The sequence below is a fragment of the Dasypus novemcinctus genome, chromosome 25 (genome assembly GCF_030445035.2).
Source record: "Dasypus novemcinctus isolate mDasNov1 chromosome 25, mDasNov1.1.hap2, whole genome shotgun sequence".
Taxonomy (NCBI): Eukaryota; Metazoa; Chordata; class Mammalia; order Cingulata; family Dasypodidae; genus Dasypus; species Dasypus novemcinctus.
Window position 1 is genome coordinate 25,731,119 of NC_080697.1, and position 25,251 is coordinate 25,756,369.

General features: G+C 40.2%; 1 protein-coding gene across 1 annotated transcript in view; it reads right to left on the bottom strand.

The window, feature by feature from the left end:
• The window catches only part of DOCK5 (dedicator of cytokinesis 5), a 235,675-nt gene that overhangs the window by 176,679 nt on the left and 33,745 nt on the right, over positions 1-25,251 (bottom strand). Inside the window, exon 2 of the mRNA XM_004454243.4 lies at positions 2,991-3,074. Coding sequence (XP_004454300.2) covers positions 2,991-3,074 — 84 coding nt within the window. The remainder of the gene's footprint in view (positions 1-2,990; positions 3,075-25,251) is intronic.

Genomic DNA, 25,251 nt, shown 5'->3' on the forward strand with positions numbered 1-25,251 from the left:
GTACTTAGCAGATACCAGTACCTATCATTGTGCATCTGGGCAAAGCTGCCTCTATTAAACGTATTAATCCCATAAAATAAGCACTATTTCAGAATTAATCCAATAAAACAATCTCTCTGTAAAGCTGACATGCCACGTAGTAGGCGAATGAGCTCAGCTCATGCCACAGGCTCATGTTCTAATTCTCCCCATTCAAACACAGAAAACATTTACAAAGGTGAGCCATTCACTCCTTGACACATGTCCACTTTTTTCTTTTCTTCTTTTCTTTTTTGCACATGTCCACTTTTAAAGAACAAAACTGACTTCCTTGAGATGAAAGAGTTCAAACGCTGACATACCACAAATTTTATGGGAGCTATTACAAAGAAAATCAGCTTCTTGATGGCAGTACCTACAGCACATGGGTCATCAGATTCAAGAAAAAGCATTGATAAAGTTACAACTGTATAGGACTGTCTGTCAACTGGGGCAGCCTTTCCTGTGGGCATACCCTCTGTGTGAACTGCAGTGTACTAGGAGCACGATGGGTTGAATGCAAGAGTATCTGAAATGCACCTATTTGTGTCTGTTTATAACTGTATTCAATGGAGCTCAGTGACCACCTGAACTGGATCTGTAGGAGAGTTGCTTTCCTTGATAAAAGTACAAAAATTGAATGCACTTAAAATTACTATTATTATGAGTACTGTGAACACAAGTGCTTCATGTAACTATTTCAAAAATATGTTACGATCAAATAAAAAAGAAAAAATAGTTTTTAAAATGCATTCTTAAAACATTATCTACTTTTTTTCAGACCAACTCTATCTTCCTCTCTTCCCCACTTCCCAGGACAATTAGAAAAGCGTGACACACACACATACACACACTCACACGAGCTAACATAGCAGTAAAGAATTACCAGGTCAAGACCTGGAAAAAAAGTCTAGAAAGCTGAAGCCAACATTTGGGGCTGCTCTGCCTGTTGGGATATCTGCTGATTTAGGAAAGTGTTCCTAGGTGACTGAGACGCACTTCTTAGAGTCTTGTGCAGTCAGGGGGACAAAAGTCAGAGCCTTGGAACTGCCAATGAGTTGGCAGTAACTGCAGAGAGAACAAGACTTAAAAGCACTACTAGAGAGGAAGATAAGGATAAAATATTTAATAAACAGGAATTAAAAGTTTTAATTATTTAATATACTAATTCTAACACTATATGTACCTAAAAACAGGTCACAGTAAACATTAAGCCAAAAATGGATATAACTATAAAGGAAAACAGACAAATTACAATCATGGTAGAAGATTTAACACAGTTCTCTCAGTAACAGAAAAAGCAGAAAAAAGTAAGATAGCAAAGCTCAAATTTGACAAAACGATTAAGAAACTAGAATCTAGTTGTCACATTTAAAACTTTTTACCCAATGATTCTAAAATATACATTCTTTCCAAGTCCACATGAAAGCATTATAAAATTAAATAAATGCTTCTTGCCTGCACGATGGAAAAATGTAGTCAAGAGAGACTAGATAAAGTGGATTAATCTGTTCCCTGACAAACAGGTTTGACATAGTCAGATTTGAAGGGGCTGTGATTTCTTGAATCAAAGGAGTCTCAGAAAGATAAGGAGATTGTCCATAGTGTCTGGGTGGCTTACGGACACCAGAGAGTCGATTCTTGGCTGGGCCTGTGATGATAGGGATGACAGCAAAAGGGGATGGAAAGGGAAGTGGCCAAGCCCTCCCTCCCTTCTCCTGCCTGAGGATGACACCTGGAGTTGCACGGAGGGGCAGAGGATGAGGGGAAAACCCCAACGCTCTACCTCAAAGGAAAGGGAAGAAGCAGAACTGGCAGAGTCTATTTTCCAATCAGGCAGATGACTTAGCTTTTCTGTGACCAAACCCTGCCTCTTTACTTCCTGGTTCCCATCTCCTCCCCTCCATTCTTGTGAAAGTGCAGCAGATTCTAGATGACCACCTTTGCTAGTCCACCATCACAAGCACTTCCGGGGGGGGAGGAGGCAGACTCTGCAAATTCTGACAGCCTTGTGGAGCCAGGGAGCCAAAAATCTCCCCCTACAGGAAAAAAATCTGCCTGGCTTCCCAATTCCTTCCTACTCCAAATGGTCTTCTTTGCTTTTATCAGTGAACCCAGATAAACTTTTGTTGTGCGGTGGGGTACCAGCTATTTCTCCCAGGTTACAGAGAATCTGAATTGAAACTAGAGGCCTGGGGCTATAGGGTAGACATGACTTGTACAGTTCAGACAAACCAGGAGCTAAGTACTGCCATATAGCCTTCTAACAGGTTAACTGGACCAACCTCCCCACCCCAGCGTGGTTGGAGGAAGTATTTTAGTAGGCTTTCTGGACACTGCAGTCCTGACCTACTTCTCTAAAAGAATCTCAGGCTGACGCAGCAAGATGCCGCAACAAAAAGAAACACAGATTCCCGGTGCCGCTGATAAGGATAGACGCAGTCACAGAAGAACACGCAGCAAATGGACACAGAGAACAGACAACTGGGTGGGGGGGAAGGGTAGGTAAATAAATAAAAAATAAATCTCTAAAAAAAAAAAGAAAAGAATCTCAGCAACAACCAGAAAATCTAGCTCCCTCATTTCTCCCCCAACCTGGCAACATGTAGTGCTGAGTAGAAAAAGACAATCAGCAATGCTCCCATAGAGCAATCGCCAGCCTAACACCCCAGGTGTCTCCTTGCCAGCCAACATTGCACCTGATGTCCTGCATCCAGTGGTGGGGGCAAAACAACAGTGCCTTCGGCCCTTGCACATACACATACTTGACTCTGCTCTCTGGGCACGCTTGCACCCATGTATTTGGCCAGCTGTTTTGAAATCACCTAGAGTATGAAATTGTACAACCGAAGTACTTCCTGGATTTTCACTAGCACTACTTCAGGAAGTAAAGGCATGTTGATGTTTGCTCTAAGTGCCTTACAAATAAGCAACTCCTTCCCCCAGACTGGGTGAAAGCCATCCAGACTTACCCTCATACATCTCCAGAATATGAACTGTGTCACCAATCTGCAAGGAGAGCTCCACATCTTGAGAGGCACTGTAATTATAGATCGCTGGAAACGAGAGGCAAAAGGGAGAAATGGCATCAGTGGCAGTCGAAAACCATGTCATTAAACAGTACAGTCAGTGGCTGGTAAACTATTTCTCCAACAAATAAAACAGCCCTCTCTTTAATTACACGTGAATCCCCCAAAGTAAAGCAGAGCGCATCATCCTGCACCCCGCCACTGGTGATTACATCATTCCTCCACGCAACAAATATTGATTCGCTGCCTACCAGGAACCCCACGCTGTGTCAGACACCGGACATGGATGATAGTGACAAAACACCAAGACATGGTCCCTGCTCTTGGGAACATAAGGGTCCAGTGGAGGAAGAGAGACATTATATATTTAACCACAAAAATTATTTTATTAATCAATCTATTTATTTATTTATTTATTTTAGGAGGTACCTGGGACTGAACCTGGGACTTTGCACATGCAAAGCCGGCATTCAACCATTGAGCTATACCCACTCTGCACTATTAGTTTTAATTAAAATTATGATAAACACTATGAAAGAAAGGCCACACTGAGAATATACACTGTGGCATTCTGTGGGTCCCCTCTTTCATCAGAGAATAGTCAACCTGCACCATCACTGAGCCTATCATTTCCAGGGCATGTGGGCGGGGTGGGGGGGTGCCAGGGAATCTCCCCACTTCCAAGAAACACGATTACTAGCGAAAGGCCACCTGTGAGTCCCATCTACCCTCCACACAGACAAGCACACAGAGCCATGTGGAGACAGCTGCCTTGCCCCGGTTCTGGGCACTCTGGGAAACACGGCTGCCTAAGCACCGCCTGCCCCTTCCTAAGGTGATTTCAATTGCCACAGTCCTTAGAAATGACAGGATGAGATTGTGAAAAACAGTAGAGTTCATGTCCAACTCAATAAGACAAGGACAAAGAACCCAATTTAAAAAGGGGCAAGAGCACAGACTAGATATTTTACTAATATCTAGTAAAATATATATGAATGACTAATAGGCACATGAACATATGTTCAACTTTATTAATCATCAGGGAAATGCAAATTAAAACCAGTGAGATACCACTTCATGACCACAATAACAGCTATAACTTTTTTTTTAAGGCAAACAACTGGCAAGAACGTTGAGAACTGAAATCCTCACACATTTCTGGCAGCAACGGAAAATGGGACAGCCCCATCAAACAACAGTGTGGCAGTTTTTTTAAAATTTAAACTATACTATACCTGAGATGGTCAAAGATGTGATTAAATTAAGGATCTTGAGAGGAGGGATTTATCCTGGATTAGCAGGGTAGTCTTTAAACGTATCCTTGTAAGAGAGAGGCATGTGCCCTTATTAAAAAAAAAAAGGCAGGGGGAGTTTTGAAAGACACACAAAACATCTGGAAAAATGGGGCAAAGACTGGAGTGATACAGCCTCAGGCCAAATACCAGCAGGCATCAGAAGCTAGAAAAGGCCAGAAACTGGAATGTTCCATACAGCAGACTATTTGTTGCCTGGGGCAAGGAGTGGAAACGGTGATGGACCACAAAGGGGCAAGCACTAGGAATCTTTTGGGGGTTGACAGAAGTTCAAAAACTCATTTGTGGTAAGAGTCATCCAACCCTGTAAATTTACTAAAACTTATTGAATTGCACACCTAAAATGGGGGAATTTTGTCTATTTAAATCATATTTCAGGAAGCAGATTTGGCTCAACTGATAGAGCGTCTGCCTACCATATGGGAGGTCCAGGGTTCAAACCCAGGGCCTCCTGACCTGTGTGGTGAGCTGGCCCATGCTCAGTGCTGATACACACAAGGAGTGCTGTGTCATGCAGGGGTGTCCCCTGCGTAGGGGAGCCCCACGCTCAAGGAATGCGCCCCATGCAAAAAAAGTGCAGCCTGCCCAGGAATGGCACCACATACACGGAGAGGTGATGTAACAAGATGACGCAACAAAAAAGATACACAAGATTCCTGGCACCGCTGACAAGAATGCAAGCAGACATGAAGAACACACAGCAAATGGACACAGAGCAGACAATGGGGCGGGGGGCAGAATAAATATAAAATAAATAAATCTTTAAAAAAAAAATCATATTTCAATGAAGTATTTTTAAAGTATATATATACTTTTTAATTTTTTTAAAAAGATACTTAGATTACATAAACGTTACATAAAAAATATAGGGGACTCCCATATGCCCCACTCCCTACCCCTCCCACATTTTCCCACATTAAAAATATCCTTCATTAGTGTGGTACATTCATTACAATTGATCAACACATTCTGGAGCATTGCCTCTAAATGTGAATTATAGTTTACATTGTAATTTACACTCTCACTCTCTCCCACATAATTTTGTAAGTTATGATAAGATATATAATGGCCTGTATCTGTCATTGCAATGTCATTCAGCACAATTCCCAAGTCCCAAAAATGCCCCATATTACACCTATTTTTCCCTCTCTCTCCCCTCCAAACCTCCAGTAGCCACTGCCTTCATATCTATTAAAGTTCTTCCATTGCTAGAATCACAATAAGTCTATTAAGAGAATAACAGTACGTCTACTCTAGTCCATCATTCAGTCCCCAATCCTGAGGATTCTGGGATGGTGATGACCACTCCACCTCTAATTGAGAGGGGGGCTTAGATTTCATATGGCAGATGTATGGAATTATCTTGCTTTGCAGTTGTGGACACTCTTGGTTCCTTGGAATGGTCACTGTCCATCATCATTTCATTGTTAGTTGTCCTGGATGAGTCCAATGAACTGGAGAGTAGGTGCTGCAACTCTGTTCAGTTTCAGGGCCGAGCTGGCACATGGACAGCCCAAAGATTTAAGTGTCTTGGACATACACCTATTAACTCTAATACTAACTATAGGTTCAAATAGAAGGGGCAGAAAAACCACATGTAGGGAAACCACAATTGACCAACTCTGTCACACTGGGGAGCACAAATTCCAAAGTAGGGCCCACTGGCAGGTGCCAAACTCCTGAGCTGACTGTCCTGCCTATAATGTGTGGATGTCTCCATGAAGTTGCTTAAAATGAAAAAAAATTAGATTTATTCTTGCCCTCACTCTCTTGATGAGGGATCTATATCCTTCCATGAAAAAGAACCATCTTAGAGATTCAGCTCTAACCATTTAACAGATAAACCCAGGAACCCACAATTCTTTCCATCACGGCAGGTTCAGTGAACACAGGAGGATGTTCACTCAATCCATCTTCTGTATTCCAGAGTGGTCATTGAAAAACGTCCTACTTGTAATCAGGGAAGAGAGATGTCTCTGTCCTTGGCAGTCCTCGACACACACTGCTCTTTCCTGAGCCTGCAGAGCAACCTGCTTCTGCAGCAGTAGGTGCTGGCACAGGCCTTTTTTCAGGTCACAGTCAATCTATCACTGGGCGGGACGGAACACAGCTTCAAGCATGTCTTTTGAAAGGGGCCTCTCCTTTTTGAAGGGAGTCATCCAAAAACTGTTCTTCTGCAGTCTTGGCACAGAAGCCTGGACAAATAATGTTGGAATGTATTTACTACTGAGCTTCCAGACTACTATGAATACAAGACAAAAATTGCCTTGTCAGAAAGAACTTTTTTTTTTTAAGGTCAAGAAGTAGGTTAGGAGAAACAGAGAATTCAGGAGTTAGTTCCTAATTCTTAGACCTGTTCATGGGTTACTGGGTCATGTGGACACATGCTATTCCCATGAAGGTCCAACTCCTTCATCTTATTGCTACTTTACTCAAATGTTCTGCCCATGAAGTATGCGGCTGGTTTTCTACAGAAAAATGTAGACCTCACATCCTTGACTCTCCCTAACCCCCACTCACTCACTGTCTTCCTCTGAAGTGGTTCCTTCAACTGGTCCCCCTCTCAGACGGAAAAAGGAAGTGGTGAGGTCACTGTGTCACAATGTGTTTGGTGTAATGACCAAGCTTCACCTCTTTTTTTTGTTTTGTTTTAAGTCATCAGGGAAGTAAGAAGAAGCTCTCAAAGGCAAAAGGTAGTACTGGCAGCTCCAAGCACAAATACCTACCAAGGACTATTGCAAACAAACACACACATGTCACACTTGCACCATACACCCATAATGCTTCCTTAAAACCTAGATTCCTGGGAAGCGGATTTGGCTCAATGGCTAGAGCATTTGCCTACCACATGGGAGGTCCAAGGTTCAAACCCCGGGCCTCCTGACCCATGTGATGAGCTGGCCCACGCGCAGTGCTGATATGCGCAAGGAGTGCCATGCCACGCAGGGGTGTCCCCTGCATAGGAGAGCCCCACACACAAGGAGTGCACCCCGTAAGGAGAGCCGCCCAGCGCGAAAAAAGTGCAGCCTGCCCAGGAGTGGAGCCGCACACATGGAGAGCTAACGCAGCAAGATGATCCAACAAAAAGAGACACAGATTCTGGGTGCCACTGACAAGAATACAAGCAGACACAGAAGAACACACAGTGAATGGACACAGAGAGCAGACAACTGGTGGGAGGGGAATAAAATTTAAAAATTATCCCAGCTTTAGTTAGTTACCATTGCCTCCACTACACACCAAATTCCACCCCCTGCTCTTGTCAAGACTAATATTCTCCCCTAAGTACTGGGTTCAATCCATGGTTTATCCCTCCCTGTAACGACAGCCTTTTTCTTTATAACAGTCCAAATCCCACATCCACAATTCAATTTGACAAATGGCTACTGACTCCCTAGTACACCACATGCATCTCTTTCTTCCCTAACATCCTATTTTTTTCCTTCTAACACAGTTTAGGTATTCAATCACATAAAATCTTGTGTTCTTTTCAGATACCAACTAGAATATAAATGTCTCATGAATGGGAACCTTGTTTCACTTTACTTCTGTGTCTTTCACATTATAAGGCACTGTACTAGGCCCAAAGAAGGTACATAAAGCAAAATAATGAGTTTTTAAAACAACATTTTTGTTTAATATTTCCCCCTTTTGGTCAAGGTCTTTTTCCAGATGTGTTGCTAGCTGGCGCTTAGTAATAATCCCTCAGCACCAGGGAGGCTCATCCCTGGGAGTCATGTCTGATGTGGGAGGGGGGGTAGTGCATTTATATGATGAATTTGGCTTAGATGGAGGCCACATCTGAGCAACAAGGAGGCTTCCAGGAGGTAATTCTTGGGCAATATATAATACTAGGCTAAGTTTCAATTTTACAAGAAAAGGTTCTAAGTACAACAAACATTATCAAGGGCCTGGAGTATTGGTTTGTCTTCCTTCAGTTGGCACTGCCCTTATACTCAAGGGATTCTTGCTAGCTTATTCAAGAATGCAGTATAAGTCCCAAGGATGAGAATTCAATAGCCTTTCAGTTACTGTGTGGGTCTCCACCCACCAAGACAATGCCCCATGAACACTTGAGCATATTCATATGCCTTAGAGGCATACAGTTAGAGGTGTATCCATCCCCATACATCCCCCCACCACTGACACCCTGCACCAGTGAACCCATGCATGACACTGCAAGGATGGATACAGCCATAATATATTTTGTCATTACGTACAAAAATGGGCAGGACAGAGTGTAAACTATAATGTAAACTACAGTCTATGATAAGTACCAATGCTTCAATATGTGTTCATCAACTGTAACAAATTTACCACACTAATGAAGGATGTTATTAATGTGGGAAAGTGTGGGAAGGGGGGGAGTAGGGTATATGGGAATCCCCTATATTTTTTATATAACATTTATGCAATCTACAGCTTCTTTAAAAATTAAAAAAAAAACATATATTTTTAAAAATGTTTATTCATACTATGAAATCTACCAATCAGTTCAGTTATTCACCACTTCTTCCCCAAACTCAAAGATACATGTTCTGCTTTTCTCAGAAAAGGCAGCTATGGTACCTGTCTTGAGATTTCCCATCACTCAAGGGATATCAAAATCACATTGCCTGCCACTTCTTGCTTCACACAAGAGAGAATGTGTCTTCAAATTCAAGCTTGCAAAGATATTTACTCAGGAAACACATCCCTTCAATACTGCCTTTCACTGGAGTGAAAACTCACTGCTTAATGATGTTTGTACAATCTGTTTTCTCTTTTTGAGAAGATGTTCCAAGATTTCAAATCCCTTATACCTGCCATCTATTCATACCAACTCTACTTGGGAACAATGCTCTCCCCACCTCCACCAGGACACATCTCCTATTTATAACGTGTTTTATAGTTTCACTTTCATATACAATATATCAGAGTAATAATTGCAAAGGAGTGGATGCCATGTACTTCATTATTTAATGAGGCACCTGAGGCTCAGAAGCACTAAGCTCCTTGCCCAAGGCAGCCCAGCTCACAAGTGGCAGAGCTGTTAGTAAACACGTGGAATTGTTATGACCTATTCATCACATTTTACCCGGCCATTCCTTAATGGTAATGTATGCCTCTGAGTGGGAAGGGTCTTTGCCTAGAATGGTTTAGGAATAAAGAGAAGAGCCTAATGGTTTCTGAACATATTATCAGGACTTAAGATTTTTTTTCTCACTTAAAAAAAAACAACAAACAAACAAAAACAAGCTTTAATCATACAAATCAACCACTGGTCATCATTTTGCCTGCTGATCTTAGGCTATTTAGAGAATAGGAATAAAACTAATGTACTCATTATCTTAATATTTTTTCTTTTCAGTGAATAACTGTTACAGAGAAAAACAATGGGGAAACAAAAGAAACCCTTAGGATGAGGAAAAACCAAATTCTAGATTTAGCTTTAACATTTGAAAGTTGCAGGACCTTGAATGAGATAAGTGACCTGGCCCTCTGTTTCTCAATTGTAAAAGAGGCATCGGAGCAGACGACTTTAAAGGTCCACTGGGCTCAAATATCCTCTGATTCATGAGGTGATGATAAGAGGCAAGAGAAACAAGTTGTGCCGTTTTGAACGGGCAAGCACCACCACAATCGCTTGTTTTGTCTGAAGAAATTAAACAAGAACAGGGAGTCACTGTATATAAATCGCCTAACTGGCTGCTATGGGCAAGGTTGGGAAGGGAAAATTGCTGGAATTCTTCCCTAAGCAGCTTACTGTTTATATCAGGAAAGTGGAATTCTGCAGAGCCAAGTAGACAAGACAGTATGTCTACAAATCTAAAATAGTTTGCATTTCATCAAACCCTGGATTTGGCTTTTTCTTTTAAACCAGGCTTATGGGGGGGGGTAAGGGGGGGGATGAAGTTTGAGGTCTTAGGATTATGCAATAAGAAACCAACAGAATAGACTTACTGGTCACAAAAAGAGTACAGTTTTGAGTCCATGAGTGCCTAGTAATTAATGTAATAAGTTATGTTCTTTCACAAATCCTCAAATTACAAACACTTAAAAAATAACTAAAACATTACATTTTCTTACTTAGTCATTTGATAGAAATTACAACAAAAAAAGATTCCAGCAAATACACAGAACAAGATCTCAATTTGGTAACATTTATGTAATCTAAAGCTTCTTTAAAAAAAAAATAAATTAATTATAAAAAAAATCTCAATTTGAGTTGGACACTCTTTAGAATATTAAAAAGATAATACAAGTTATTCCTTTTCATTATTACCTTGATCTTCCTAGTTTCACCATTGCGATTACAAAAGCTTTAAGGCACATATCTCATCGTTGATCTTCACGCTGACTTTAATGCAATGATATCCTGAAGAGGCCAAAAGGACTTTTGCTTTCTCCTCTCTTCCTCCCCTCCCAGATAGCTCCCTCATCTGTTTGCTGGCTGTTTTGCTCATTGTGCTCACAGTCTGCTTGTTGCTTGGGGGGGGAGGTGTTGCTTGATGATTTTGTTTGTTCGTTTTTTCGTTCGTTGTCTGCTTGTTGTCAGTTTTTTCTTTAGGAGGCACTGGGAACCAAACCTGGGACCTTTCATGTAGGAGGTGGGCGCTCAACTGCTTGAGCCACATCCTCTCCTCGTTCGTTTGTTTTTGCTCGTTGTCTTCTTGTAGTTTGTCTTCTTTAGGAACCACTGGGAACCAGACTCAGGATCTCCCGTGTGGGAGGTGGGTGCTCAACTGCTTTAGCCATATCTGTTCCTTTATTTTGTTTTGCTCTCTAAATGCAGAGTATTAATATAGGGCCAAGAATCAGAGTCAATGGTAGGAATTACATCAAGAAGTAAAAATCCCTGGTTTTAGGCTGATAATTACAATTAGGCGCAAACCAACCTCTTCCAAAGAGATGGTCAGCCCACCTCTCTAGACACAGATCCACCCAGGCTGGGGGTTACTGGGAGCCAGTTCACACATCTCACCAACAGTACTTCATTCACAAAGGATTCTTGAAGCCCATTTTCTACACCATTTAGGAAAACAGATGATTTAATGACCAACTTATTAGGTATCATTTAGAAATGTATATTTTAAGGATTTATTTTTTTTAGACAAGTAGATAGATATCTTTAACTGGAGAGAGATTATTCAAATAGAGACTCAACTATTGTTTATTGATTACCTCACTGGTACCAAGCGATTACCTACAAGAGACTCATTTTTTAAATTTACATATTTTTATTAGAGAAATGTAGGTTTAGAGAAAAAGCATGCAGAAAATACCAAGTCCCCACACCCACACAAACACACAATTTTTCCTATTATTAACAACTTGTGTGGTAACTTTGTTACAAGTGATGAAACAATCTTATTATAACTATACTATTAATTATACTCCACAGTTTATGTTAGGGTTCACTGTGTTGTGTAATTCTATGGTTTTTGTTAAATTTTTATTCTAGTAACATAAATACAACCTAAAATATCCCCTTTGAATCATTTTTTTTTTAAAGGGATTCACCTTTTTATTTATTTTTTATTTTTTTCTCTCCCCTCCCCGCCCTCCCGCCCCAGTTGTCTGTTCTCTGTGTCCATTTGCTGGGTGTTCTTCTGTGTCTGCTTCTATTCTTGTCAGCGGCACCAGGAATCTGTGTCTTTTTGTTGCATCATCTTGCTGCGTCAGCTCTCTGTGTGTGCGGCGCCACTCCTGGACAGGCTGGACTCTCTTTCGTGCTGGGCGGCTCTCCTTATGGGGCACACTCCTTGAGTGTGGGGCTCCCCTACAAAGTGGACACTTCTGCGTGGCACAGCACTCCTTGCGCGCATCAGCACTGCGCATGGGCCAGCTCCACACGGGTCAGGAGGCCCCGGGTTTGAACTGCGGACCTCCCATGTGGTAGACAGATGCCCTACCCGTTGGGCCAAGTCTGCTCCCTGAATCACTTTCAAATATATAATTCAGTGGTGTTAATTACCTTCACAGTAGTGTGCTACCATCACCACCATCCATTACAAAAACTATTCCAACACCCCAAACAGAAACTCCATACCAATTAAGTATTAACTCCCCGGTCCCTATCCCACTGCCAGGTCCTGGGGTAACATGTATGCAACATGTATGTACAAAAACTAGTACAATTTATTATGACTTATCTGTAAAAGACACTCATTTAAAAAATTAAAAATTCACATTTAAAAAATGACTCACTTGTGTTAAGGACTAACCTACCTACAGTAACAATCTTAAAAAATAAAACCGTCATTGTGACATTTATCAGTACTTCACACATCTAACAAATACCCAAGGAAGTAACTACCATTATTTTAACTTCTTTAAAGCTAAAACCTTAAGCACAAATCAGAATTAAGAGAAACTTCACAATGTTCACATTTGCTGTAGGCTAGTTTTATTCCATAAATTTCCTTATTCTAATTACTTCTTATCAATAAGATCATACAATATTTGTCCTTTTGTGTCTGGCTTATTTCACTCAACATGATGTTTTCAAGGTTCATCCATGTTGTTACAGTTATCAAAGCATCATTCCTATTTGTGGCTGAATAATATTTAACTGTATGTATAGACCACATTTTGTTTATCCATTCATCTGTTTATGGACACTTGGGTTGCCTCCATCTTTTTGCAACTGTGAATAATACTGCTATGAACATCAGTGTGCAAACATCTGATTGAGTCCTTGCTTTAAATTCTTTGGGGTATATACTGAGAAGTCAAATTGCTGGATCATTCAGTAGCTCTACTTAGCTTTCTGAGACCAACTGTCTTCCAAAGCAGCTGCACCATTTTACATTCCCACCAACAATGAACAAGTGTTCCTATTTCCCCACATCCTCTCCAACACTTATTTTCCATTTTTTAAAATAGCAGCCATTCTAGTGACTGTGAAATGGCATTGCACTGTGGCTTTGATTTGTATTTCCCAAATGGCTTATGATGTTGAGAATATTTTTATATGCTTATTGGCCATTGGTATATCAACTTTGGAGAAATGTCTATTCATGTCTTTTGTCCATCTGTAATAGGGTTGTCTGTCTGCCAATGAGTTTGTAGGATTTCTTTATGTATTACAGGTATGAAACCCATATTGGATGTGTGGTTTACAAATAATTTCCTCCATTCTCTAGGTTGTCTTTTTTTAATTTTTCACATCAAAGTCCTTTGATGTACAATAGTTTTTAATTTTGATGAAGTCCCATTTATCTATTTTTTCTTCTTTTGATTAGGCTTTTGTTTTTGAGACTAAGAAATCACTGCCTAACACATGACCCTGAAGATGCTTCCCAATGTTTCCTTCTAGGAATTTTATAGTTGTGGTTCTTACATTTAGGTCTTTGACCCATTTTGAGTTGATTTTGGTTTACGGTGTGAGGTAGGGGTCTTCCTTCATTCTTTTGCCTTTGGATATACAGTTTTCCCAGCACCATTTGTTGAAAAGACTATCCTTTCCCCAATGAGTTGACTTGGCACCCTCATAAAAAACGAGCCTCCAATTTAATTCCATTGGTGTATATACCTATATCTATCAAATTCAAAATTACAGAACAAAAACTCTTATTTTATACAAACACAAGGAGTTTTTTCCCACAGCTTCCCCATGTGAAAAATGGAGGCAATTGTACATTCTTCATCGAGCTTTGTGAAACCCAAAAAGGAGAATTATGCAGAGCCCCTGGTACTGTGGCTAACACCTACTAGGCCTTAAATAAATGGCAGTTGCCTTCCCCATTCCCTCTTCCCCTTTCTAGCCCTGTCCACCTTCCCAATTTGAGAGTAGTGACATTACCACACACACCAATAATTCAGTGGGGGTCATTCAATGTAAACTGTGAACAGGAAGATTGCAGATGCAATAGAACAAGTTAACCTCGAAAATCCTTCCAAAACCCTACAGGTTATTGAACAGTGAATTGCAGATATCCTTAAGGATAACAAAGTCATTTTTTTTTTTCCAGGTGACTAAGTACAGAGCTCCCCTAAGAAGCAGAACTAGGGTTAGGGAATATTTTAATATCTTTACTGTTTTCTTGCTGCCCCTTCTCAGTTTTCCTGTAGTTATTCAACTAAGAAACCAAGGCATTATTCACGATACATATGATGCCCTCAATCGTCTGCTCACTATAGTACTCTCAATCTGGATATAACATTAAACATTCTAGTGTTATTTATGCCTACAGTATAGTGTCTATTCTTTTCAATTGCCCTCTTTCTTGTTAACGGATATTTGAGAAATAACAGAGAAAAAAATCTGAGGGCAACTCAGTCAGGGCTTTTTGTTGTTGTTTTTGTTGTTGTTTTTAGGAAGTACTGGGGATTGAACCTGGCACGTCATACACGTGAAGCAGGTACTCAACCACTGAGCTATACCTGCTCCACTCAGGCAGGGTTTTAATGATGAAAGGAGGGAATGGAGGTAGCTCAATGATTAGGTGTTTCCCTCCCACACTGGAGGTCCCAGGTTCAGATGGTGGTACCTCCTCAAGAAACAAAGAAGACAAACAGACTCAGCAAGTACAAACAACGTGGGGGTGGGGAGAAATAAATAATAAAAAATGATGAAGGGGAAAAACTAAGAAGCCCAGAACACCTTCTGCCAAATCAAATGAGGGAATTATATTCAGGGTCTCCTTGGTATGTAGATTTTGACACATTTCATTGCAGCTAAGTCATGGGTAGAAATCACAATTGACTAATATAGAACCTGAAATCAAAGTCAGAGATAATTGTAGAATCTAGATAAAGCACTTTTAAATGATAGTAAAAAATATCAGTGACAATTTTTGCCATACATGTATATAAATCTGAAACAAAACACATTCCACTGAGAAAATGAATGATCCCCACACAGGCTGCAAGACCTGATAATTTAAAACCATAAACCCGAGAAGGAGAACACAAACAGCAGCTTCTGACCTGGACTCACTCCTCAGCAGAGTTTTCAGTCAAGGGCCTATCAGTGGGCATGGAGGAGGGTCCTAGAACTGAATCTCAGTTTTCTCACTATTATTCATACCAGAATCACATCTTGTAAGCAGCACTGCAAGAAAAGAGAGAAAGTATGTGGGGGGGGGGGGGGGGGGGAGGGGCAGGGGAGTGTCTCTGTCTGTCTGTCTGTCTGTCTGTCTAAGATGGAAGGTGGAATAAGAACACAGCTGAGGAGAAACCCAGAAATTGAAATGTTCTTGGACATCATTTGGTTAAATCTCCTTGTTTCATAACTAAGGGAAAGAAAGCACAGGATGTATGTATATATATTTATACACATACAAAGCTGAAAAGTGATATACCGAGGTGAAACAAAATTATAGTCAAGCCACTAAATGTACTTTATCCAGCTTTGCCGAAAGTCACTATCTTGGACTCTTGAGCAAGTACTTTAATCTTTTCATGAAGTGATATTTTGTGATTTGGTATTTCACCTACTTCTTATGGTTGTTTAAGACTAAAATGAGAGAAGCGGATTGGGGCCAACTGACAGAGTGTCCACCTACCACATGGGAGGTTCAGGGTTCAAACCCAGGGCCTCCTGACCCGTGTGATGAGCTGGCCCACACGCAGTGCTGATGCACTCAAGGAGTGCCATGCCACCCAGGGGTGTCCCCCACATAGGGGAGTCCCATGCGCAAGGAGTGTACCCCAAAAGGAGAACCACCCTGTGCAAAAAGAGTGCAGCCTGCCCAGGAGTGGAGCCACATACATGGAGAGCTGACACAGCAAGATGACACAACAGAAAGAGACACAGATTCCTGGTGCCTCTGACAAAAATGCAGGCAGACACAGAAGAACACACAGCAAATGGACAAAGAGAGTAGATGGGAGCAGGGGGAAAGGGGAGGGAAATAAAAATTAAAAAAAAAAAAAATCTTTAAAAAAAAAAGACTAAACTGAGAAGAAACATAACAGTAAGTATTTATGATAATATCTTTGGAACCAAGATTTTCCAGCATAGGTGAAAAGAAAGAGAAGTACACAATTCAAAAACCTCAGGTAAAAACTATGATAGGGAAGCAGATGTGGCTCAAGCAGTTGGGGGCCTGCCTACCACATGGAAGGTCCTGGGTTCTGTTCCTGGTACCTCCTAAAGAAGATGAGCAAGATTATGACATGATGGGCTAGGTGGAGAGTTGACGCAATAAGATGATGCAAACGATGATGCAACAAGGAGACACAACAAGGAAACACAATGAGAGACACAACAAGCATAGAGCAGAGGTAGCTAGAGCAACTGGGCACCTCCCTCCCACATGGGAGGTCCCGGGTTCAGTTCCCAGTGCCTCTTAAAAAAAAGAAGATAAGTAGGCACAGAAAGCATGAAATGCGAGCAGCAGTGATTGCAACAACAAGGGGAGTTGAGAAACAAATAATTAAATAAAATAAATCTTTAAAAAAAACAAACTATGGGATAATCTATTTGAATTGGGAATCAATATAAACTCAAAATAGTTTTCTTTCCAAAATATTCACATTTCACTTCCACTTGTGGTAATAGTAGAATATCAGTGACCAGATTAACTTTTTTTTTAGAAATTTTTTTAGATTTTTAAATTTATTTATGTATTTTATTTATTTCTCTCCCCTTGTGCCCCCTTCCCCCCCACTGTCTGCCCTCTTATGTCCACTTGCTGTGTTTTCTTCTGGGTCTACCTGCATTCTCGGTGGCACCAAAAATCAGTGTCACTTTTTTGTTGTGTCGTCTTGCTGCACCAGTCCTCCACATGTGCGGTGCCACTCCTGGACGGGCTGCACTTTTCACATGGGGTGGCTCTCCTGGCAGGGCACCCTCCTTGAGCATGGTGCTCCCCTACAAAGGGGACACCCCTGCGTGGCATGGCACTCCTTGTGCACAGCAGCACTGGGCGTGGGCCAGCTCACCACACAGGTCGCCCTGGGTTTGAACCGTGGACCTCCCACATGGTAGGCAGATGCTCCATCAGTTGAGCCACATCCACTTCCCCAGATTAACTCTTCTATGTTACTTTAACAACTAAAAATGGAATAAAATATATGACAATGGTTTTCATACACTGAATAGGCAGCAGAAGACAGTGATGCCTGAGAAGAGAAAAAAGATAAGTCTACAGTGGTTCCCACTTACTGCTTGGAAAGTTTTGGGGCCACATCGGAAAGAGAAAAAACCCAAACAAAGCCAAGTTGTCACCCTAAGATGAGTAAGGAGAGCTGAGAATTCTGGGAGGTCAAGGTGGCTAGAATGTGCAGAGCAGACAACCAAAAAGGACAGGGATAAAAAAAAAAATTTAATAAAAAAAAGAAATAAAAAAGGACAGAGCTGCACAGAGAAAGTGAGAATGCCAGAGATCCACAGAAAGGTTCCCTTGGGTCCTTAGCAGAATACTCATCAGCACATGTGGGAAAAATACCTGAGGTCAAGGAAAGAACCATCAGAAAACTGTAGAAGGAACAATTCACAGCCCTCCCACTGAGCTGGGAATAGTTCATGTTCCTCATCTCCAGAGTCAGGAAGTCCTGTAATACGTGGGGCATAGGACTGAGTAGTCAGAGGTACTGCCTCAGTAGTGCAACACAATTAGCCCCAGACTAAAGGCTTTGCTGGTCCTATCTAACAAAACATGATCATGAGCCTGAAAAAGATACAAATAATTTACTAATAACCGTATCCCAGAAGGAGATTCAACTACCCAACAAGGTAAAATTTACCACATCTAACATCCAATCCAAAGTTATGAGGCATGCAAAGAAGTAAAATACTACCTATAATTAGGAGAAAAATTAATCAATAGCACCAGACCCAGAAATGACATAGATCAGGCCACAGGACAAGTCTCAATTAATTTAAAAAGAGTCAGACACTATGAAGTGTGGTTCTTTTTGGGTACAGTAGGATTAAATTAAAAATCAATAATATAGACAACCAGCAAGATGGTGGTGGAGTAAGGAGCTCCTAGAGTCAGCTCCTGCTACAGGGCAGTTAGCAAAAACCCAGAGCTCTCTGAATCTAGCTCCAGGAGACCAGAAGAGCATCCTGCCACATCCTTGAAGGAATGGGAGGAGGAGACAGCCCATCTGCAGAGAACACTCGTAAGAAGAGCACTCCAAGGCATGGAGGCTGGTGCCCATCCTCCACTGGAGGCACACTGCCTCTGGAACTGAAAGCTCCACTTCCCAAAAACGGGAGAGGAAGAGACCGTTGGGCACCAACTTCAGCTACTGATGAGTAAATTCAGCAGACTGAAGTATAATCCTGAGAACAGCTAAAGTTTGAACCTGTCCAAGTCAGGAAGAGGCTGGGAGCCGCCATCTTAATTCTGCACCTGATAAAGCAACTGGATGCAGAAGAACACACAGAGAGCAGACAACGGGGGGTGGGGGGGGGTTTAAAAAGAAATCCTAAATATTTGGAAACTAAGCAATACACGTATGAATAATCCAAGGATCATTCAAAAAATCAATATAATCCACCATATGAAGATTAAAAAAGGATGATCATCTCAAAAGACACAGGAAAGTCCAAATGCAACATTCATTCATTTTAGAAACTGACAGCAAACCAGGAATAGAAGGGAATTTCCTCAGCATGACCAAGAGCACTCATCACATACCCTCAGCAAACATGATACTTAATTGTTAAATATTAAATGCATTCTCCTAACATCAGGAACAACGCAAGGAAGTCTGCAAGACAAAACAAGAAAAACTTGATTGATTAGAAAGAATGAAGTAAAACTGTGGTTATTTGCAAATGACATGATTACCTACACAGAAAATCCTAAGGAATTTACAAAAGAAAGTTACTAGAACAAATAAGTGGGTTTAGGGAGGTTATAGGACCCAAAGTCAGTATATAAGAATCCACTGCATTTCTCTATTCTCCAGACAGTCTGAAATTACTGGGTTATGAGGTAAAGTGCATAAAGCTCTCCTTATGGACTGCAGGTGACATAGTTGGAAACCAGTGCCCCAGGCGATCTCATGTACAAATATAATAAGAAAGATGCACAAAAATGTTCATAGCATCAGTATTTGTAATTAAAAACAAAAACAATAACAAAAAAAACTGTAGTCAAACCAATGTCCCCTGAAAAGGAAATAGAGAAATCAATCAAACATAGAATACTATGAATGTATGTGTCAAGGGGCATGCATCTCACTAACAAAATGCTAAGCAAATAAAAATTTCATGCTAAAAAAATATGTCCAAGATGATGCCTTCTTACATTAAGTTCAAAACCCTGTAAAACTAAGGGATTTTTTTTTTTTGAAGGTACATACACACATTATAGGAGGGAAAAAATCAAGGGAATAAAATGCATTAAATTCAGGATATGTGTAACTCCAGAATATACTAAATTCAGGATCAGGACACCTGGGGGGGGGGGGGGGGAGTCAGAGGAGTAGGGAGTAAGAGCAGGAAGAAGCGTGAGCATGGGACTAATACACAGGGAATCCTGGATGGGGACACATGACTGCTGCTGCTGTTATTATTTTTTATATTCTTTACAAATGTTGTAAATATTCTTTCACTCATAAGAATTTAAATAAAATAACAGAAAAAAGTTAACTACCCTCCCTTCCCACTCCTCAGATAGATGATAGATAACATAAATAAGATAAATAAGATAGATACAGATAGATAAGCAGACAGGAAGGCAGGCACATAGATATGTGGAGAGGAGTACATGCATCAACATAGAAGCTTTTACATAATTCTCGGCAGGTTAACACAGGTCACATATGATATTCTAGTAGTTCACAAACTTGAGCTTACATCAGAATCACCTCGAGGGCTTGTTAACCACACATTGCTGGGTCCCACCCCTAGAGAGTCTGATTGAGCAGGACTGGAATGGGGCTCTAGAACTCACATTACCAACATGTTCCCAGGTAGAGCAGAATCTGCTGGTCCAGGAACCTCACTTTGAGAACATCTGCTCTACTTTATTTGGGCGTTACACAAGCCAACACAGAAGAAAGAACTAACACGGTCCTCGTTTTACAGATGAAGGAACATAGTACTGCGAGATTAATGGGTTTGCAGAAAGGAGATAGTATTACGTGAGTGTCAAAACACTTAAATCTGTGCCTGGGACACAGTAAGCCCTCAGTTACGGTTAAGTACCTTTATACCACTAAGTAAGAGCAGGGCTGACACTCAAATCTAGGTCTTCAGATTCAATTTCATCACTGTCAACACAAATGCATTTGGAACCACAAAACAACATAGACAAATGCCACAAAACTCTTCTTTTTTTTTTTAATTGTACAGATCTTTAGAACTGGAAGAGACTATCCAACTGCTCTTCTCACCTATAAGAAAATAAGACACAGAATGAAGAGGCTTACTTAAGATCACACAGCTCGTTAAAGACAGGTCTGGGATGAGCAAGCTGATACAATTTTTTCAAGGGCCACAGAAGTGGCCTTTATAATAAATTGCACTCATCTTGAACTCTCTAAACAAGTAAATAATGAACACAGTGGAGGAATAAAACCAAATAATGAAATATCATTTATCTGATGAATGAATGAACAAACATTATGTCTATGAGCATATAAAGAGCTAACTTTATGATATTACTTATTTTCTTCATATTAAATATTTTAGCAAGCAAATGCAAGTTTCTCTTCAAGCTACAATTATTAATAGTTGGAGTCACTTACAATGAAATGATATGAAAAATTATTTTCAATCACATTTTCTCCTATAGTATGAAGAAAGATTATTTCCATGATGTAGTTTTAGAACAAATGAAAACGCTAAATTCCTCAGGTTGTACTTCATTATAATTACCTCACATTTTAAAAAATTCACCTAAATTCTATTTTTTTCCACATATATTTGAAAATAACTAAAAGAACAGTGAAAAGATTTGCATGTTCAACATGCCTGTCTGGTTAGCCCCAAAGCCTTAAAATATTTTGGGCATGACTGCTCATAAAAAGAACATATTATCCATAAAGAATAACGACCTAACTTAAAACACAATCTAAATATTAATAGAAAAAATATAATCAATCAGGAATCCAGGCTTGCTCTAAAACTCATGGAAAATATAATCCCTGTTTTCCCATACTAGCACGTTTTACTTCAACATAATGTATAGTAAGCATTGACTACAGTAATTGCATTTGCTCCAAATGGAAAGTGTTGCAGTCCCAACTTCTGCTTCTACTCTGTGTACCACAAATCAGAGGACAAGATATATGCAGCACCAGAAGGCAAGGCATTTTATAAGGGAGTCTGGAAATGAAATGTCAAGTGTGTTCCTTCTTCTCTCTCTTCCTTACACACACTTAACACACACACCACTCCGCATTCCCATCCCCAAACCATTCCCTTGCCCCAAAAGAAATTTTTTTTTTTTTTACAATATCATAGCACAGAGATGGAAAAAAGATAGGTCTGTTTCATGTAGGTAACTGGTGATTTTCTTCTTTCACTCAGGCTTGACACCAATGGATTCATCTGAGATTTACCTCTTCCTACTCACACTCCACCATTTTAGTCTTTTCTCCATTAGATACATGCAGCACCAAAAGGCAAGGCATTTTATAAGGGAGGTAGGAAGTCAATTCTCAAGAGTTCTCCCTTCCCAACTGAACTCAGATCACTACAGTTGGGTCTTGAGAGACTGCCTTGCCCCCAGTCGCTCGTGTATGATGCAGGACAAGCAATAATGGTGTCTTAAGGCTGTTGTAGAGATTAAATAATACTTATAAAACAATTAATTAATAAAGAATTACTGTGAGTGTTTTAACACTGTTTTGCATATTCCTGCACGACAATGTTCTTAGAAGATGGGTATTGTTTATAAAAGAAAGTGAGAAGATTGGAAATAATCCACATATCTACCAGAAAAAGTGTTTAAATGAATTACAGCACATCCATACCATGAAATATTACAAAGACTGTATGAAAAACAGTGTGAGTATGTATTCATGACTGATGAATTAAACATTTAATGATAAGGGGAGTGGATGTAGCTCAAGTGGTTAGGTGCTTGCTTCCTATATACGAGGTTCCAGGTTTCATCCCCTGTACCTCTTAAAAATAAAACAAACAAACAAATGAAAAAACCAACTCTCATTAAGGAGCAGATGTAGCTCAGTAGTTGAGCGCCTACTTCCCAACAAGGTCCTAGGTTCAATCTTCAGTACCTCCTAAAAAAAAAAGGTTATTGATAAGATGTTCATAATTTTTCCTAAATGGGAAAAGAATATGCTGTAATAGCTATGTATATTATGTTCCTAGGTTTGGGAATGAATGAATGAATAAATGAATGCTTTAAAAGTCCCAAAAAAGTCAAGCCTGCAAAATAAATTAACATGTGTTCGGCAAATGAGAGAAAGTATTACGTATTAATTTATAGTCTGTTTAAAACAATGAGCATATATTATTTTCTAGGTCATGAAAACAAACTGATATATACAAATACATATACCAGGTTAGATGTAAAGATGATCAGAATCTCAACTGAATTTTTAAATATAACTGATTAGGGAAGCAGATGTGGCTCAAGCACCTGGACGCCCACCTTCCAAATGGGAGCCCTGGGTTCAGTTCCCAGTGCCTCCTCAAGAAGACAAGCAAAACAGCAAGTTGACACAATGCAACCAGACAATGCAAGGAGACACAACGAGGAAACTCAGTAAAAGACAAAACAAGCAGGAGTGGAGGTAGTTCAAGCAATTAGGTTTGTTCCTCCCACATAAAAGGTCCCAGAGTTTGGTTCCAGTGCCTTCTGAAAAAAAGAAAAGAAAAAAGACAAGCAGAGAGCAAGTGCAAACAACGAGGTGGGGAGATGGAGGGATAAATAAATAAAATAAATCTTTTTAAAAAATAACTGAATAAAATGTTTAGAAGTTCTTAAGAAATGATACATGTGAGAACTGACAAGAATTTTTCTGGAAAGGTAAAATGATAAGGGATCTTTCTTTTAACAGTAAAACTTTTTATAAAATTTCTGTCTACTCAAAACAGTTCAGCACTGGCAACAGTTCAGCACAGACAAATCAATGGTATCAAATAGTCTAGAAAAATATCAAAATACATATGATCGAGGCATTTTAATAAAGAGTACCAGCATAACTGGCTATTAATCTGAAAGAAAACAAAATTAGAGTCCCTACCATATCCCGTATAACGAAATAAATGCACCTGACAAATATATTTTTTAAAATACTCAACCTCACAAAAACAAATTAAAAAATATAGTATCAAGCCATTCCCACCATCAGGTTGCAATATTTATACAGTACTAGCAGAGAATGAGAACTGGCATCTCAAAAAAAAGTTTGGTGGGAATGAACTGCTATTAACTTTTTGGAAAATAATCTGACAATACTCTTTACCCAGCAATAATTTTTGGAAGCAACAGAAATAAGAACATCAATATATAAGGAAATATCAATAAATTCATTTATTGCAGAATTGTATGTGGTGGCAACAAAGCAGGAAATAACCTGAAGGTTCAGTAAAACGGAAATAATATAAAAAAACTCATGGAACACATATCCTATGGATAATGAGTCATCTTAATAGAAAGTGAGTCAGATCTGTATTTCCTGACCTGGAAAGATGTCCAGGATAGGTTAAATGGATTTTTTTTAAGCTGCTGAGTAATGTATGTAACATGATCAATGTTTTTTCTTTTCAAGCAAATAGAAAGCAAAAGCAGCTGCTCTGCACATTTGGCTTGTGCAAATATTGAGACAGGTTAGGAAGATACACCTCCTTCTTCTTAACATCAGTCACCTGAGAATGGTGGCTGGAGGCCCAGTGAAGACAGTAACTCTTTCTTTCTTCATCTCTGTATTATTTGGTTTGTTACAAACCACACAGATTACCTTTCTGGTTGCTTTTATAGCTAGTGAATTATAGGGGGGAAAGGATGAAGCTGTGTCTCTCACGTGCAAGGAGTGCACCCCGTAAGGAGGGCCGCCCAGCGCAAAAGAAAGTGCAGCCTGCCCAGGAATGGTGCCACACACACAGAGAGCTAACACAAGATGACGCAACAAAAACACAGATTCCTGGTGCCGCAGATAAACAGGATAGAAGCGGTCACAGAAGAACACACTGCGAATGGACACAGAGAGCAGACACCTGGGGGGGGGGGGGAAGAGGAGAGAAATAAATTAAAAATGAACCTTTAAAAAAAATTTTTTAAAAAGAATGCAGAGGTAAAAACACCTCATTCTTTCAACACATTAACTGAATACAACCTGGCCTTGCTGTAGTTGCTGGAGATACAGCAGTAAACAAAACAGAAAAAGCCTAACGGTAATAAACGCTGCACAAAATTATGCAGAGCAAGGAAGTGGGGGCAGTAATATTTAGGTAAGAGCATCAGGGAGGGAAACTTTCTGACAAGACAAACCTCAACTGATTGGCAATGAATGTCAATGCTTCACCCATGAGGTACAGGTCTCTCTGGGTAACAAAGTTAAATCTCAAAAGGATTTCGACAAATCAAAATAATCATCTGCCAAAAAAGGACCTAGATCCACCTATTTGTAAATGTGCATTCACAACATCTTTTTATAAAGAGTTACTTGTTTTGACAATATCACTCATTCTTATTTCATTTTTTATGCTTCATTTTTGATATTTTAAATGTTCTTTAACAATTCATTATCTCAATCACAAAAAATTTCAGGACATGTACTTTGTGTAGGAGACTAAGAATCAAAATACATATTCCAGGGAAACGGACTTGGCTCAGTGGTTAGGGCGTCCGTCTACCACATGGGAGGTCCGCAGTTCAAACCCTGGGCCTCCTTGACCCGTGTGGAGCCGGCCCATGCGCAGTGCTGATGCGCACAAGGAGTGCCCTGCCACGCAGCGGTGTCCCCCACGTAGGGGAGCCCCACGCGCAAGGAGTGCGCCCTGTAAGGAGAGCCGCCCAGCGCGAAAG